The 19,238-nt window shown below is 36.5% G+C and overlaps 1 protein-coding gene and 1 long non-coding RNA gene across 2 annotated transcripts; both read left to right on the top strand.

Annotated features, from left to right (window-relative positions):
• Positions 1 to 612: 612 nt before the first annotated feature.
• oafb (OAF homolog b) lies at positions 613 to 15,399 on the top strand. The gene is made up of 4 exons (XM_082170107.1): positions 613 to 1,201; positions 5,542 to 5,676; positions 5,965 to 6,145; positions 10,922 to 15,399. The coding sequence occupies exons 1-4, from the start codon at positions 977 to 979 to the stop codon at positions 11,182 to 11,184; spliced, it is 804 nt and encodes a 267-aa protein (XP_082026233.1). The 5' UTR covers positions 613 to 976; the 3' UTR covers positions 11,185 to 15,399.
• A 329-nt stretch (positions 15,400 to 15,728) lies between these two features.
• LOC309499502 lies at positions 15,729 to 18,969 on the top strand. The gene is made up of 3 exons (XR_014206275.1): positions 15,729 to 16,850; positions 17,061 to 17,191; positions 17,312 to 18,969. It is a non-coding gene; the product is annotated as an uncharacterized lncRNA (long non-coding RNA).
• The last annotated feature ends 269 nt before the right edge of the window (positions 18,970 to 19,238 follow it).

Here is a 19,238-nt window from a genome sequence, read left to right as displayed (position 1 = left end):
TTTAAAAGATATTGGAAAATAAATAGTTATTTTAATAGATAAAAAAAGCTAATTACCTTGATAATATATATATATATATATATATATATATATATATATATATATATATATATATATATATATATATATATATATATATACTGTATATAATGATTTTATTATTAGTAAGGGTCAAGCTTCTACTGGTTATGAAATCTGAATAATGGCACTAACTTCTCAAAATAATGAGTCTGTTCATTAAACAGAAGCTTAATATCATCGGTTTTTCTAAGGAAAAAATGCTAAATTTCCCCATTGTGTCCCCTTATTACAGGATGCTAAACTTAACATTACTTTAACTGATTGAACTCTGTTTAGTGTGTAATGCAAAAAAAAATTTAAAAATGAAATGAAATGAAAACCTACTTTATTTAAACTAAATAAAGAAATAAAGAATAATATTTTAAAATTATGTTTAATTACAATATAAAAACATTGTGCATGCACCACATTTGTGAATCCAGTAAGAGGTTGCAACTTGCAAGTCTTGAAATCTGAGCCTGTGTCTTTAAGAAGTGGCCCCATGCAGTGTTGGGAGCCCGAGGCGCCTTCAGCCAAATTACTGAAGTTCAGAGGAAGTGACGGGTAATACAGGAGCTTTAAGAGTTACTATTAAAAAAAAAAACTATACGCAGTTAAGAATTTCTAGAAGAAAACTTTTCGTGTATAATTAATTGTGTTTTCCGAATATCTAGGCAAAAAAATATGAAAATATATATATTTTTTTTTTATAGAAGCGCAATTTGTTCGCGATCATCATCGAGCAGTACACAGCCTGTAGCCTAGTTTACCAACTCGCTTATTTTATTAACGGACATTACCTCTCTCTTAAACAGTAGTTTACATTCGCTGTCCACAGTTTTGTTTAAAGTCGTTTACTTTGACGTTATGTCCCATTGTTGTGTTAAATGAGTTTGCATCCTTAGTGCCTTTTGTAATGAACGCGAGAGTGACTCTACCGGCTTCAGTCCAGATAGCGTTTGTCGTGTTTACTCTGGTATTATCGGTAAGTGTTTGCTCACAGTTGACGGTTCTTGTTCGTCTTAACGATGGTCAAATAACGGAGGAGCTGTTAGAGGCGGATAGTGAGAAGGACATTATAACAGTGGAGTTCAAGCAGGCAGACGGGACTCTCATCACATTCCTGTCTGATTTCAAGCGCGTGAGTACAAATCCAACTAAACAGAATTCAACCACAGCTGTAAATGAACTGAAAATAGTGCACTTTTAAATACCAGTGGAGGGGATCACTGTGTGGGAAGAAAACATGAAGTCAAGGGTGTAACAATTATGTGTTTTTTGGGGGACATGCACCATTGTAGGACCTTCTTGGAAGCACCTTGGAGTAAATACCATTCATGGTAGCCTATGAATTTCACTTTCATATTACATCAGAGTATGTATCATGTTATGCCTGTTCCATGCAAGGACCAAGGTATTTCCAAATACCATCATACATTCTAAACAGCATGGTAGTACCATGATACTTTTTGGTAGTTTTTGTAAGTGAAACATTTTTTTGTTTGCTTGTTTTAGTATCCGGGTAAAATAATTTCTAAAATCTAAAATCAGGGTAAAATCTTTAGCATCATTCTCTATCATGGGACTGTACAATATCAAAGTAGGCTATACCATAAATAGCATAACCACCATAAATAGACTTTGAGATGGTACAGTAAATGTAGAACAGTATCAACCTACAACAAACAAACACAATAAAGATGATTACCTCTGTATAGGAGTATTGCACTGTCCTGAGATAATACATAATATAAATAATAATAAATAAATAAAAATACTATAATATTCTATAATAATGCTATAATAAAGTAATATGTCATTCTCTGTCACATAAACGTCACAGGTATAAACTACCCTTTCTAACATCCCTAAATAGTTAACACTTGTCATCTTATAAAGTCATAATTAATGGTGATATTTTAGATCTTTAAAAACTGGTTCACGAGTTCACACTTGCATATAATCAAATAGAGTAAAGATAATGCGTATGTGGCGGTCTGTCCGTGCATGGGGACAGCTCCAAGCCTGGAACTTGACCCGAACCCAGAGTACTCCCCCTATCCCAGGCTGGGATGGGAACAAATAAGAGTGAGGGGTTAGGGTGGAGGAGGGATGCTGGAAAACTGTCTTGGGACAGAGGTGAGTTGGCTATTTATATAGGCCTCCTCGCGCTGATTGGGAATCCTGAACGTGCTTCTCCCAAACTTTGTTAATAAAACAGCATTTGTGATTCGATAGCACTACTTGAATTATTTGGTTTGATTTGGTTAAAGAACTGAGCTTAGTAAAAGCATCTAAAAATGCTTTTCCTTTTTTTCATAGAGTGATCAGATCAAATTACTTTTATGAATCAGACACATGTAATTAGCTCTTTATGAATGTTATTTTAAACGTTTGAAAGAACTTTAAAGTGGCAGTGTTAGATAGATATTGAACTCTCTAACAGATGGGTCTGTTTGTGTTGATGGAAATAATTTTCAGGATTATATTTTATCCAAATAAAAACAGTTGTTAGACTTTCATCACTCTGAAACACAGCATTTTCTCCCACTAGACATACTTAAATGTAGAGACTTTTCAGGATGAATTTTTTTCCTATTTGATTTTTTTCATCCATGGAAAGTTGGAGGATATCGAGCTGTTATTTGCCAGAACGTCATGCAGCCAAATTCATGCTGTGGGCTGTATGGGGCAACATCAGGCATTATGCAAGCAGCTAATGAAACGCAGAGCTGGGAACTAGGTGGGAGCTGGGTATCATAGACTTCATAATTATACACTACCGTTCGAAAGTTTGGGGTCAGTAAGATTTTTAATGTTTTTAAAAGAAGTATCTTCTGCTCACCAAGGCTGCATTTATTTGATAAAAAACAATCAAAAGCCCAGTAATATTGTGAAATATTATGACCATTTAAAATGACTGTTTTCTATTTTAATATATTTTAAACTGTAATTTATTCCTGTGATCAAAGCTGAATTTTCAGCATCATTACTCCAGTCTTCAGTGTCACATGATCCTTCAGAAATCATTCTAATATGATGATTTGATGCTTAAGAAACATTCATTATTATTATCAATGTTGAAAACAGTTGTGTACATTTTTTTTTCAAAAAGCTTTGATGAATAGAAAGTTCAAAAGAACAGCATTTATTTAAAATAGAATATTTTCTAACATTATAAATGTCTTTACTGTAACTTTTGATCAGTTGATACTCATCCTTGATGAATAAAAGTATTGCTGACCCCAAACTTTTGAATGGTATAGTGTTTAATGTTACAAAAGCTTTAATTTCAGATAAATGCTGTTCTTTTGAACTTTCTATTCATCAAAGAATTTTGCACACAAAAAAATTACACAACTGTTTTCAGCATTGATAATAATAATGAATGTTTCTTGAGCATCAAATCATCATATTAGAATGATTTCTGAAGGATCACGTGACACTGAAGACTGGAGTAATGATGCTGAAAATTCAGCTTTGATCACAGGAATAAATTACAGTTTAAAATATATTAAAATAGAAAACAGTCATTAAAGTCATTAAATAACATTGTCATAATATTTCACAATATTACTGTATCACAATGCAATAATATAACGTTTTTATGAAATTATAAGCTTATTCAACTTCTATTGTAAGTTTTTTTTAAGGAGAGACAAATCCAAATTATGAGTGGTTGTTTTAATCAATATTATGTCACAAATGCAGCCGATTGATCTTATATACTGAACCCAGAAAATTCCTTTTAGAGCTGCAGTTATGACTAATCTCAACTAGGACCCTTGATAGATGAGATGCCACTTTTTGTATGCCACCTTTTCTATGCCACCTTCTCTATGATTTCATATCTCTCTGTAACAGAATCTACAAGATAATTCTTTAAGTTATTTTGAGCAAATGAGTCTGGCTGACATTCACATTGCTTCAGTCGTATTCAGTGTGAATGCTGTGGTGCAGTTACCGCTGGGACGGGCGCAAAGAAAAGCAGTGTTGTCATGAAAGAGGCTGTATTCTTGGTTATGTGCATATGGGAGCAGCTGGTGGATCAGCTGATGCTCGGGGTCGTGGTAAGAGGTTACGCTTCAGTTGCATGTGCTCTGAAGAGCTGGTCTGTTTATAGTTAGACAGGGGCCTCTGCTTTGTTTTAGTGCTCATGAAATGAAGGCTTTTAAAAATGTTTTTAATTTGGTTGCCTCTCCCTGCAGTCCAAAATTACATTGTTCACATTCATTATTTCTCATTCGTCGTCAATGGAACTTATTCTGTATACTGCGAAAATATAGTCAAATCTGAAAACTGCAAAATATATATATATTTTATGAGTCTTTTTAATCAAATATATTTGCAAAGCTAACCTTTGATGGAAGTAAAATGTTAGAAAAATAAAGTTGTTAGTTTTTTGTAGTTTTTAAAAAAAATAACAGTCTATAAACTACAATTAAGTTTTGCCAGCCTGTTTTTCTCAGTATTTACCAAGGTTACCAGTGTTAAGGCCCGTTCACACCACGAACGATAACTATAATGATAACTTTCTCAGCATCCACAACAGCAAATGATATCATTCTGTTTTTTCTAAGCGCACACTGCAGTTTTGTCATCCGCCGTTTTTAATGCTCTAGCTATTTAAAGCAGGACGGATTCTGATTGGCTGTCAATGTTTTAATCGCTCATCAGATGGGAAATAATGGCTCTAAAAAAGTGCTTCCAATGTTATTGTTTCTCTGTGCCATTATCGTTATAGTTGCCGTGTGAACTCTACTATTCTTTAATATTTAGAATTTTTTTTAGAACTATGTCTTTATCGTTATCATTATAGTTATTGTCCTTGGTGTGAACTGGCCTTTAATGGAAGACTGTATATCAGCACTGCAAAAAATTTAATAAAAACATGTTCAAAGTTTATACTTGCATTTTTTTTAAACTAACGTTAAGATATATTCTTATCTTACATCGGATCCCAAGTAAATTAATATTGTGTAAGGATTATATATTTTTACTGGACAATAATGTATGTCTGTACATATATGCCTGCCTGTTCTTCTAATTTGCATGTCCTGGAGTTTCATAGGAAAAACATCATGATAATAATATCCCCTAATTCATTGTTAAAGGATTAGTTCACCTCATAATGTAAATTCTGTCATCCTTTACTCACCCTCAAGTTGTTTCAAACCTGTATGAATTTCTTCTGCTGAAAAGAAAAGAAGATATTTTTAAGAAAGTCGGTAACCAAACAGTTGATGTATACCATTGACTTCCATTGTGTAATATGGAAGTCAATGGGGAACAAGTACATCAACTGTCTGGTTACCGGCATTCTTCAAAATATCTTCTTTTCAGTTCATACAGGTTTGAAACAACTTGAGGTTGAGTAAATGATGATAGAATTTTCATTTTGAAGTGAACTTCCTTTAAAATGTAGTTTTGTCTTGTGACTGTGTCTATGCTCACATTTTCTTTATTGTTTTTTTCTAATAGCGTGTGAAGATCTTTCGTGCCCTGGTGCTTGGGGAGCCAGAGAAGGGCCAATCACAGTACCAGGCCCTCTGCTTCATCTTACATTTGGACCATGGAGAGCTCATCCCCAGTGAAGCCATGGCTAGACTCAGACAGGTCCAAATTTAAGATAAATAAAGCACCATCTTTGGCATCTTTTCTTGCTGAAAAGACCAGCTTAGGCTAACTCATGTCCAGGCTTAAAAGGACAGTTTACCCCGCAAAAAATAAAAAAGTATAGTGACAAGGCATTGCGCAGGAATACACATTCATTTTAAAGTAAAGCCACAAGCTACACAAGTATTGAACCATTGATGGTGTATTGTTAGTACTCTTAGGTATTGTGTATATTATCAAAGTATTAACCTTAACACCGTTCTTATGTTTGTTGTTTGAACTCAACAGAAAAACCCTCATTTGGTGCGGAGTGCGGAGGAGAGACGTGGTGAGGAACAGTTCACCATGAACGCAGTGCTCAACATGAGTCGCTCCTGGCACCTCAGTACTCACATACATAATGTCTGCGGGGAGGCACGGGACCTTGTGTACACACGGCAGCAAGATGTCAAACACTGGCTGGACAAAGGTTAGATGAGAGGGTTGCCACTGTGTGTTCTTACACAGTTGATGCAGTGCTGTAAATGTATGTTTTAAGCCCCTGCCCTGCATGATGAGAATGACTCAGCAATAACTGGGTCATTCTCATAAACTGTGTCATTTGTGCCTGAAATTTTCTGGAAATATTTTTCTTTCTGTAAGTTTACAGCTGAAATTTTAAGCAAATAATTATACTTAGAATACATATCTGAGTAAGATGTGGTAATATAATTACCAAATATTATTATTATATTATTATTTAGTGGCCAGAGAATTCTTTCTTATGGGTACAGTGCTACTCAAGAGCATGTAGCTGTAATCGCATCATTAAAGGGATAGTTCACTTTGAAATAAATTTTTGGTATGTTTTAGCTTACCTCAAGGGCATCCAAGATGTAGGTGTCTTTTTTTCCGCAGTAGTTTCAATTTTGATATTTTTAGGTCAAACCGTTCTTGTCTGTCAGTCATATAATGCAGGTCTATGGTCATTATCTCAAAACACAAGCACAGAGTCCAAATTAAAACAATTCCCCGTCGTCCAAATTAAACAATTCCCCATCGTAAGTACACATTGATGGCCTAAGACACGAAACGAGCATTTTGTGTGAGAAAACGAACAGTATTTATATAGTTTTTACCACTTATACACAGCCATGTCCAAGTGATCTGATCTGACGTGTACGCAGACTGGTGCATAGATATATACACACTAGATGTACGCATACAGACAACCACGCATACATGGGTACATGGAGAGTGAAAATGAATGAAGGAAACCGAAACAGGAACAGGGAAATGAGGCTTTGGAAACGTCAGAGTTAGTTACTGAACTGAACCATCAGGACGTTGGTAACAAAGGGTCATACGAGCTTATACTAAATCTCTGTTTAGTTAGTTTAAATGTACGATACTTGCACAATCCCTTAGCCGTTGAACGAACGTCCGAATATGCAGTCTCAGAAGAAAGTGGTGATGTTGCAACAGGTTCTTCCAGGTTTCTTCTTCCATGGTACACATTGTACAATTTTGGGCTGTCCAAAGATGACCAATTGTGGTGATTTATGTGGTAGTGGCTCCTAAACGGTGGTCCTACGTCGAACAGTGAAAGAGGTTCAAAGAAGGCCATTGTCACGTTCTTGCGACCAAAGATAGTTTGCGATAATTTTCTGACAGTGTCAGAAATTTTGCATGATCGTCTCACAGTGTGTTTGCTGCTATGACCTATGTCTACTGTCTAGCCAATAAAAATGCAACATGAAATGGCGTATTGATCATGATATGGTGCTAAAACCTAAAACTACTAACCTGAAGTTCCATTTGCAAAATTGGCATTTAGCATGCCAATTTGTCCTCTTTTACCTAGCCATGACCACATCCATATTCTCCTCTTATTATTCTCCATATTCTCAGCGAATGTGCCAAAGTGCAATTCATTTAGCTCTATTTGTTTACTACTAGCGCAGGCTAATGACGTTTTGTTCTTCTTTGCTAACTTGTGTTGTAGCCTATGATTCAAAATTGTGTCATCATCGTACAGTCTGCATACATGTCATACCCAAATTTATTAGATCCATGTCGTACAGTGTGTTTTGTAATGATCTTATTGGATTGCCGAAGTCGCACAGTCTGTAGCAGGCATAAGAATGAAAACGATGTTAGTCTAATCCTGTTAAGATTAGGGAAATTACTATAGGGCTGGTTGTAACTTGAGGCCCCTCCGGCTGCGCAGATGCTGGAGCAGAGGTCCTGCGGCCTCTCGGTCAGACCGAGGTCTCCAGTCTTTTCACACGAACAGCAACCAGAAGAAGCAGGAAGAGAGGGAAGATAACCGAGATAGGCAAGGCAAGGCAAGTTTATTTATATAGCACATTTCATACACAATGGCAATTCAAAGTGCTTTACATAGAAGAAATTAAAATAAGAAAAATAAATAAGAATAATTAAAACAGTTTAGAAAAATAAAATACAGTACAGTACAAACAGTCAGACGAACAGCGGCACAGTGCTCATTCAGTAAATGCACAGCTAAACAGAAGTGTTTTGAGTCTGGATTTGAATGTGACCACTGTAGGAGCACGTCTGATCTCTTCTGGAAGCTGGTTCCAGCTGTGGCTGGCATAATAGCTAAAAGCGGACTCGCCATGCTTAGAGTGAACCCTTGGTATTTCTAGCTGATATGATCCTAATGATCTGAGTGATCTGTTGGGTTTATATTCAGTGAGCATATCTGCAATGTATTGAGGTCCTAGGCCATTGAGTGATTGATATACCAGTAATAATCAATCCTAAAGCTAACTGGGAGCCAGTGTAAAGACCTGAGGACTGGTGTGATATGTTCATATTTTCTGGTTCTGCTCAGAATCCTGGCGGCAGCGTTCTGTATGAGCTGCAACTGTCTTATGGTCTTTTTGGGAAGGCCAGTGAGGAGTCCATTACAATAATCCACCCTGCTGGTGATGAAAGCATGCACAAGTTTCTCTAAGTCTTGTCTGGAAACAAAGCATCTAATTCTTGCAATATTTTTCAGATGAAAGTATGCTGATTTAGTTATTGCTTTGACATGACTACTGAAACTAAGGTCTGACTCTAGTGTCACACCAAGATTCCTGACTTGATTTTTAGTTGTTTGACCCCTAGAGAGAAGGTATGCGTTCACCTTGAGAACTTCATCTTTGTTTCCAAACGCAATGACTTCAGTTTTGTCTTTGTTTAACTGAAGAAAGTTTTGGCACATCCAACTGTTGACTTCATCAATGCATCGGCACAGGGAGTCAATGGGGCTGTAATCGTTAGGCGATAGGGCTAAGTAGAGCTGTGTGTCGTCTGCATAGCTGTGGTAAGCAATTTGGTTCCCACTGCTGCAGATAGTGCCCTTTAAAGTCCTCTTGTGGTGAAAATCTCATTTTTAATGTTGTTTATATGTCTATGTAGTGTTTTTAATGTGCTTTGAGACAAACCAAGCGCAAATTCATAAGTCAACACAATTGCTGAGTATTTTCTCAAGAATTTTCTCAAAAATGCGGTTTGAAATCGCTGGTGTTACTGACGTCACAAACTACCTTGTAACCAATCACGTCAACGTTCCGGCGTGCTTTAGCATATCATTAACAGCGAACTATCAGGGGAGTCTCGAGAGATGCCAAGTTATCCTGGTATATATTTTTTTGTTGATATGAAAAATCGGGTAGATTTAGCAATATGGCGGGTGTATGTTTATTACGATGTTATGATGAACTATATGCCTTTCTCCACTGACGTTCGGAGTTGTTCAAAGCGTTTCTGATGATTGTTAGAAGGCAGACTGAGATGGCAAATGGGAACATAGTTTGTGTAACATTAGAAACACATTATTAGCTGTTTGATAACATAGTCAAGCAAAAGGCTTATAATATGAATTACTGTTACGTGTCCAACATTGTAAAGAGTGATACCTTTGTGTAGCTTTTACCTCAGTAAGTTAGCCAAGTGAATCGGTGAGCTGGCATGAGTGGAAGCGAGGCTAATTAGGATATTCATGGATCCGCGTATACTAAAGAAAAAACTTTTAAATATGTAAGATGAGTTTTAAGGGATAAAATGATTGACTACAGGGGGACTTTAACTTCCACAGAGGTCACACCTCTCGAGTTTGGCTTGACCCACTAAGAAAGGTGTAATTCTTCGGGAAAGCGGGAAAAAGTTCCTTTGTTTAGAAGCTGATTCATTTGGATAATCAGAGTGGGCTGTGTCCCTTCATTCTCTGAATGAATAAAACAAGCATCCAATACATGCTATGAGAAGGTGATGTAAACCAATGTGTAAGATATTAAACAGGATTATTTTGATATGAAGCATGATATAGATGGAGTTCTATCATAAGACATGCATAAAACATTATATGTTTTATGAATGACAATTTACAAAACATTAATAATACACACAATTTCCTAATGATATGCATGTTTATTCATAGAAAGGTTTGTCAATGAATGAATGGAGAGAAGTCTGTTTTATGGGCCTATGTCTATTTTTCCAATGGCCTTTGCTGTTGCATGTGGCCACCTTCCTTTTTTTTTTTTTATGTCGTAACCTAGGGGTGGGGGAAAAATCGATTCACATATGAATCGCGATTCTATCTTATGGCGATTAGCATCGATTCACAAATTGTAAAAATCGATATTCTAAAAAGTGTTACATTTCTTAAACTTTGCTGTACTACTTAAAGTTATTGGCATATTGAAGTGTTATTAATCACAATAAGCAGCAATTCAGCAATCCAGTTCTCTTTCACACTTGAATAGTCTAATACACACGATTGTGTCAAAATGCACATCATGTGAAGTATAACATAAACACAGTCTATGTCCTGCGTGAATGTAAACAGAAGAAAATCAGATGTGTAAGAGTATTTTACATCTTAAGTCACCATCTTAAATAGGCATTTGTTTTATAATATTAGGTTGAAATTTTATAACTTCTTTCGAAAATATTTGTGCCGACCCCAAACTTTTGAACAATAGAGTATGTATTTTTTTAGTCAGTCTGTCAGTCAGTCAATTTATATATTTTATATTATATGTACCTCTGTTACATTCAAAATGTTTTTGGTTTAAAATGAATAATTATGCACTTAACCTGCAAATACCATGACCACTCTGTATTAGATAAAGTCAAACATTTTCTGCTCTGTGCCAAGATTTTTATTTATTTTTTGTTGCATTTATTTTTATTTATTTTTTGTTGCATTTATTTTAATTTTTTTTACCCATTTCATTTTTCTTTACAGGGGTGGAAGGTTCAATATTTGAGGTCTTTCCCCAGAGTCTGAATGTGAGTGGCTTGCAGAGCTGCAGCTCCACAACAGACCCATGGCAGCCCTGCTCCTGCACTTACAGGTTAAACCTGGAGTGGTTCCCCTGCCAGCTGAAGTACTGCCGGGGTCAGGGGTCCAACCCCTACAAGTGTGGCATTAAGAGCTGCAGCAAAGGCTACCGGTTTGACTTCTACACACACCATAAACACCTGTGCCTTTGGGATGAGGACACTTAGTACCACCTAAGAGAAAGGAAACTTGTTTTTTAAAATTTTTTTATGAGAAACATGCTTTTGTAAGGTACTCTACAACAAAGCAGAAGTTTACTTTTACCTCAAGGAAATTTTTTGATAATGAGATTATCTAGATATTACTTGTGCGCTTCAAGGTATTGAAAGCAACTAAACATTTTGTTTCAACAGGGAACTTTCTCTGACTTTTATGCATTGAGTGAAAGAATGGATATTTTGATGTGGATTGTCAAGCCATTTGTCTTTTCACATTTGGGCATCACTACAATGATACCTCAGGGCAGAAAATTCTGTTTTAATGATTAAGTTGTATGTTCTGCTTTAGGATGGCTGTCTTGTAGCTCTTGTTTTCATTCCGTTTAGTTTTTATATTGCTGACTGAATTTTTTACATGTTAAAATATTTGAATGTTAAAGTATTAGCTTTCCATAACATTCTTTTAGTTGAGGATATAATTAGTATAAAGGAGAGTATTTTGATAAATATTCACATCCTATTGTACAAAATGTTTACAATATGAAGTCTGAATGTTGTAAAATGTTGCCTTCACTTTATGTTGTGTTTAATAAGCTTATGATTCTGCTTACTGCATTGTCTTGTCATGCAATAATCTGCAACAGTTTGACTGCTGCAATATAACATTTGACTGTTTACAATATTGTCATACACATTTTCAAAACATTCACATTTTTGCTCTCCTGTTTATGAAGCTAAGAGTGTAAAGCTGTAACAAAAGGCCTAAGTGGTAGCTAAGACATTGTCTCTGAACATATTGTGAAGTCTATTTATTGCAAATTTATTCAGTAGATGCCAAATTTCTTATTCTCAGCTAAGTTGCCCTCTATAGCCATGACTAATTCTAATTTACATTTCAATTGCAGCTGTCTTATGAAGAGTCTTTTGCTTTGGTTTGTGATATACAACATGAAGCTTTGGTCTGGCTTTGCATTCTGAAGATATGGCCCAGTATTCTCATCTCTTGGTCTCTGCTCTCTTGTGCCTTCATCTTGATGGTGTCTGCTATTTTCTCAGATTTATATTTTTAGACCTTTCTTGTCCAGACTTTTTCTTAATTGTAGAATGAAAATATTTACAAGATAAAGTATTTGTAATGGGTTCATTTTGGTTCTGTATGCCAAATAATTTCAACATAACTGCACAACCCAACAGAAGAAAAGAAAAAAGTAAAGCGTTGTGTTGCGGAAAGTAACTTTAAGCAATTCATTACGATATTGTGTTATTCCCTTAAAAATAGTGACAAACTGCATTACTTAGTTACTTTTTTTGAAAAGTAGTGTGTTACGTTACATTAGTGTTACTTTTCTCATCTGGGCTTGGATTTCTTTTCTTTTTTTCTTTTTTTTCTTTTTTTTTTTTTTGCTAATGTAAAGCCTGTCCAAATACCCACACTTGCGGTCTTTGCATTTTACTTTTTGTGTACTTGCATGGCATATTTTCTTTAATTTGCCCATGTGTTCAAGTCAAGTCACATTTATTTATATAGCGCTTTTTACAATACAGATTGTTTCAAAGTAGCTTTGCAAAAATACAGTAACAGGAAAATGCAACAAAGCTTGTTTCCAGAAGAAAAGAGAGTCACAGTCCAGATTAAGTAAGTTCAGTGATGTTTCATTTTGTTGTAAAAGAAAGTTATTAATTTAGTTCATTAATATAAATAGCCGCTCTGGAGAAAACCGTGATGTCATCGTCCAGCTCAGTTCAGTACTCATATAATAGTGTCAAAGCAGGCAGATCAATATTATTGTTGAATATTAATATTGACCCTGGATCACAAAACCAGTCATAAGTCGCACGGGCATATTTGTGGCAATAGTTAACAATACTATTGGGTCAAAATTATCAATTTTTCTTTCATGCCAAAAATCATTAGGCTATTGAGTAAAGATCATGTTCCATGAAGATATTTTTTTAATTTCCTACCGTAAATATATAAACATTTATTTTTGTTAGTCAATGCAGCACAATCGTGAACATAAAACTTGAAAGGCCATTTTCTCATTGTTTTGAATATTTATTTATTTTTTGCACCCTCAGATTCCAGATTTCAAATAGTTGTATCTCGGCCAAATATTGTCCTATCCTAACATACCATACATCAATGGAAAGCTTATATATTTATATACAGTGTGTATATATATATATATATATATATATATATAGCCTATATATAAATAAGCTTTCCATTGATGTATTTTTTTTTATTTATTTTTTTTTTGACCCATGTGACTGGTTTTGTGGTCTAAATCTTAATGTTTTACTACCAAATTATGAGTAATATCGAATTAATTTAATTTACAGTGGAATGTTTTCCTTGAAATCTCGTGATTTTGGGGCACATGAGTTCCTGAACATGATGCATGATGGGATACGCTTGGCCTCGAATACTGCGGGTTTAGTGTGTTAAGGGCACTGACAGTCCTGCACTCTTAATTCCTTTTGCATGCACGTGCTCTCAAGTGGACAAGACTACAAGTGTGGGTATTTGGACTGGCCCACTCTTACTTATGCAATAAAAACCAAAAGGTCAGCTGCAAAGACATTGGTTAATAAAGTGAGATTAAATACATAAAGTACATTTTTGTAATTTTACGTTTAATTTTTGCAGGTTTGCATTTCACTGTTTTTATTCATTTTGATTATTCTGAATCTGTATTTGTGTAAGAGATGAGTAAATGCATGCTCACATTTAGTCTAGAACTATGGTAACCATGTTTACACAATGACTGCGTCCGAAATCGCATACTGTCTTGAGTAGGTACTTATTTTGAATAAGTAATTACTTCACGAGCGCTAAAAAAGTATGTTCTATATGAATGTGTGTAGTATGATTGTATATGGAAGTACTACAATCGCCATGTTGTCATTATCATGTGACCTACCAGCTCACTGCCATTCATAACTTCTCTCCTCATTTCTCTCTACATGGGGACATGAGGTGTCAGTCAATAAATGAAAATGAAATGAAATAACCCACCAAGCAAAAGTCGTCATTTCACCGTCTAGGTTAACTATAGACCCGATATAGTCCGGCTATGAGTAACCTACTTCTAGCCAAAATAACCTTGAATTTGGTTACATGTCGTTTTTGCCAATATTCCATCATGTAAGCAAAGTAAACAGTGATTACAAGGTGTTTGGTTTAATTTCTTCACTCATTTCATTTCTTGATCTAATTGATGACTAGTCTATTCCTGGGCTATGGTTTAGACGTCTGTTAAATTTGTCAGTCTGTTTACTGACAGCCAAAATTTTGCCTTGCTTTAGCCTAGACATCTGGGCTGTGTTTGACGGCTATTAGACGTCTTTTAAACACAAAATTACTTGCTGGGAAGTAAATGAAAAAAGCAATCTGATTATGTAACTCACATTACTTGTAATGTGTTACCCAAAACACTGTGTACTACCTCACAACAAAAGAGACCTCAATATTTGTATTTACATTTATTTTATATATAGTTTTTTAAATACAGTTTTATTTTACTAGCACTTTGGCACTAATTTCAGAACCCTAATGTCTTTTCCAACACTAGACTCAAAAAGGTATTTACTTGTAACACAGGCTGCCCAATGTTCAAAACATTGCATTGTGCATTCATATCTTTAAATAAACCTTTAACTTGGAGAACCATTGGTTCAAATACCTTAGCATGATATACCATAGCAACACTAATTTAGATTGAACACAAGACACTGATAGTTTCATATAGTTGTTCATACAATCATTAAATATTCTAGTGCAATATATTTTATACAAGTATTATCATTATGGTACTACATGTAAATAATCACAGAAGAAAGAATACTAAAGACAATCATTTAACAAAATCTGAAATTTATTGGGAAAAGCAATTAAAAAGGCCTGCTTACTGTTCTGTAAAATCGGAAAATATGGTTTGGAAAAGTGGTACATGGGACAACAGTTTCTGAAGATTATGATGATGCAATTTTTCACACATAATGAAGTCCAGTTGGTTCATGTGGTAATTTGGTGTCAGTGATTCTCATTATCCGGAAATTTTCATGAACTAAACATTAAACTTTGTTAGTCAGTTTCCAACTATTAGTAATGCAACAGTTACTTATTTTAAGCAGTTGTGTCAACAGAGAAATTACTGTCAAAATGTTTTAAGATTATATAAAGTATAAAGTATCATGTCAAAAACCTACTTAAACATAGAAAGTAAATGTGTTTCTTAGCTTGTGAAATTGACTAATTAAACTAAAATGACTGATGCACAAAGTTTGTCACTGTAAAAAATCCTTCAGTGTGGTCTTTTTTGTTGTTGTTAGACACTGTTAATCATAGAGTGATAAAACATAGAACAAGTTAAGATTACAAAAAAACTCATCTTTTAAGTGATTTGATATGAGCAACATATTTTTAAACTGTGAGAACTAATGTCAAGTTTGGTGCGGGTAGAGCTGATTCTCAGTTCTGCAAAACCTTTCGAAGCAGAACAGTTCCACCTTTTTTTAACTACCTCTATGACTGTTGGAGCTTGTTTTGACATGATTTGATGATTAATATTTATAAATAATATAATATTCTATTATTTAATATGGAATGTATTTATGAAATGTAAATATTGTAATACAGTAATTACCTGTAGATGAACAGTTTGTGTTTGCATTTTTATAAAGATATAAAGGATAAGCACTTTGAACCTCACATTGTTGAATCTATTACTGAGCATGAGTAGCATCGTGGCTCGGGATTAATACCAATATTATACCAATACTTGCACTTGAATTGTTTAATTTTGTGTGTTTGGGTCAAAACATGGGGAATTATGAAGATGTCTACATTGGTTGTCCTTTAGAATTAAAGGATAAACATCTATTTAGTGTTTTGAGTTTGTTTTATTTTAAAATGTCACCATTAGTGTGAATAGGTCTTTTTGGTTTTCTGCGCCATACCCACCGCCTGTTCCTCCCATCAGAGACCACACCGATCATCACACGGAACCACGACTACTACCACCAGCCACTTATACTGGTGAGCCACAACTGTCGATCATTTTTGACCAAGTGCTCTTTGTTTTTTGTTCTTCAGCCATCAGCATTTCCTACCGAGGAATCCAAGGTATATTAGACATTGCAGCTGCTGGTCGCGAAGCGGCGCATGTGTGCTGTCTGAATTGTGTCAATGTAACCGGTCAGTTACGGATTAATCTAATGAGTTTTGCACGCTGCAAGTGGAACGAGGAGGCACAGTGGGATAATGTTCCTGCATGGGTTGGCTGACCATATTCAAAAAGAGATATTTGCCTTGGATTTACCCACCGACTTGGATGCTATGATTGACTTGGCGATCAGACTAGATGCTTAATTGCAACGTTGTGATTAACGTGCTCTGCAGAGCTTTGTACCTGAGAGGGAGGCTCGCTCTTCGCTATCTCCAATGCTATGGTCAGCCCCGCTTTCGATCCGGAAAGGACATTGGGATTATGTCTACTGTAAAACAGTGTCCAGCAAAAGCCAGCCCGTAAGTAGTTTCGAGGTTACTGAGGGGTGGCATTACTTTTGAGAAATCCTCCTTATCCGTACTCTCCTCCCAGTCAGACTTCAATGGGCTGCTTCTCATCACAACTATCAAGGTGCTTCCATCCGTCGCTCATTCCACCGGGCCGGTGAGTCTCATCACTTCAGGCAACCACATTAAAGAGATCTATTTCATTTGAATTAACTCTCCCTTGCTCCATCAGTCCTTGGACATCCCTGGCTTACCCTCCTTAACCCACACATCAACTGGTGTTAGAGCAATGTCTTGTCTTGGAGTGATCATTGTCATGACTCTTGTTTGGTGTCTGCGTGTTCTTCTGTCTTGTTCTGTGTTACAGGATGAATCTGCGGACCTGTGGACCTGTCTAACAGGAGGAGTACCTTGACCTGAAGGAAGTGTTCAGAAAGTCTCTAGCTGCTTCTCTCCCTCCTCATCGTCCCTATGACTGTGCTATAGACTTGTTACCAGGTTCGTCTCCGCCTAAAGGCAGGTTATATTCACTTTCTGCTCCATAAAGGGAGGCGATGGAGAAATATATTTCTGATTCTCTGGCAGCCAAACTCATCCGTCCTTCCTTTTCTCCTGCAGGTGAGGGTTTTTTCTTCATGGAGAAGAAAGATGGTTCCCTGCATCCTTATATTTACTATCAAGATTTGAACAGCATCACGGTTAAGAATATCTATCCTTTACCGTTGATGTCTTCAGCCTTCGAGGGGTTGCGGGGAGCTTGCTTTTTCACGTTTGGCATTAGTGACGGCTGGGGTTTGCTATAACGGCCCACATCTGCGAATGTTGTAACAAGATGAACCCCCCCCCATTAGGCTTTTTGATAAGAAAACAATGGGCTGACATATTCAACATCGACGTCAATGTCGACGTAGCACGTCGAATCGAGCCTGCATTTCCTGTACCTGGCCCCTGGAGTCCTGCGCAACTCTTCCAAGTTGGACCTTTGCAACGCGGCCCATGTCAGGGAGGGGGATGAGTGGAAGACTGCTTTCAATACCCCCAGGGGGCACTTTGAATATCTGATATTTTCTCCTTCTTTTCAGGAACATGTTCAGCATGTTAGATGAGTGCTTCAGAGGCTGTTAGAGAATGGGCTTTTTGTCAAGGCGGAGAAATGCGTTTTTTCATGCATAGTCTGTTCCCTTTTTAGGATACATCGTGCCGTCTGAGGGAGTGCGCATGGTTCCCGATAAGATTCAGGCTGTGGTGGATTGGCCAACCCCAGACTCCCGCAAGGCCCTGCAGAGGTTTCTGGGCTTTGTCAATTTTTGGCATTTTATTCACAATTACAGCCAGCTAGCCGCCCTTCTGACCGCCTTGACATCCACCAAGACGACACTCAAGTGATCTAAAGTAGCCGATGCTACTTTTTCCAACCTCAAGAGACACTTTTTTTCAGCTCCCATTCTTATTGCCCCTGATTTCTCTATTCAGTTTTTGGTGGAGGTCGATGCGTTTTTTTTTTTAATGGTGAAGTCTCGTCTTCTTTTCCCAGTGCACGCCCTCAACTTTAGAAAGGGAGTGAACTCAGTGTCCAAAGATAAGTGTAGACAAGATTCTGACACCAGTTCTCGAACTTTTGTGAGACACCATTGCTTCGGTGCTCTGTGTGTATTCGCTATAGCTTAAGTCTCGAGTTTCGTCAGTGGAGATAATTCTCAACGCGGCTCGTTTATGCACGACTATAGTGTGAACTGATCTCACATGAGCTCATCTCACGTTCTCTTTGGGGAGTGAATATGATAACACTGCCACCACGCCAGTGTGTAGAGGAGGCAATGAATCGCTGACACAAGATAATAGTTTAGTCAACCCTTAAATGGTGACCATATACCCAACAACAAGCTGTAGCACACACGCATACTCCGCCCTAGTCAGCGGCTCCATGTTCAATGTCAAGAACCACTTCATGTCACACTCCACATACTGGAGGAAAGTAGAACTGATTTTTTGTATTGTTTTAGTTATGATATTATTATGAGGATTTTGCTGTGTAGGCCTACTCATAAAATGTAACCTGCATTATGTGTTTTTCTTTATTATATAATTTATTAAAATTGTCTTGATCTTTATTTAACTATAAACACACTAAGAAACGTGATATTTAACACATGAGTTTTGTTGTGGTCTTGCTGGGATCATACCAGCACCCAAAAGACAACATGCTGGCCCACCAGCTCACCCACTTCCCATGCTGAGAACCAGAAAAACCCGTAACCAGCATCCCATGCTGAGAACCAGCATCCCATGCTGAGAACCAGCAAACCCGTAACCAGCATCCCATGCTGGTCCCAGCGTGCAAAACATACCTTATGCTGGAGACCAGCAATGCTGGATTTTTCAGCAGAGTTTGTTATTATTTTTGCCTCTTTTGTTATAATGATTTACAATTCTCAACTATGCACCACTGTCAAATCAACCATACGTAAAAATCATGCAGATGGTCAAAAATGGCTTTATGCCAGCATTATGTCTCCTCAATTGACAGAGACTGAATGCTGCCCTC

This window comes from Leuciscus leuciscus (genome assembly GCF_965113295.1).
Source record: "Leuciscus leuciscus genome assembly, chromosome: 5".
Classification (NCBI taxonomy): domain Eukaryota; kingdom Metazoa; phylum Chordata; class Actinopteri; order Cypriniformes; family Leuciscidae; genus Leuciscus; species Leuciscus leuciscus.
Note: the sequence above shows the minus strand (reverse complement) of the source record. Positions and strands in the feature narration are given on the sequence as shown.

What these genes read in the sequence shown, in the direction of transcription:
- oafb (XM_082170107.1), top strand. Translation starts at nt 977, where the DNA reads ATGAACGCGAGAGTGACTCTACCGGCTTCAGTCCAGATAGCGTTTGTC. An exon ending in TCCTGTCTGATTTCAAGCGC is followed by an intron (nt 1,202 to 5,541) that starts GTGAGTACAAAT and finishes TTTTTCTAATAG; the next exon opens with CGTGTGAAGATCTTTCGTGC. An exon ending in CCATGGCTAGACTCAGACAG is followed by an intron (nt 5,677 to 5,964) that starts GTCCAAATTTAA and finishes TGAACTCAACAG; the next exon opens with AAAAACCCTCATTTGGTGCG.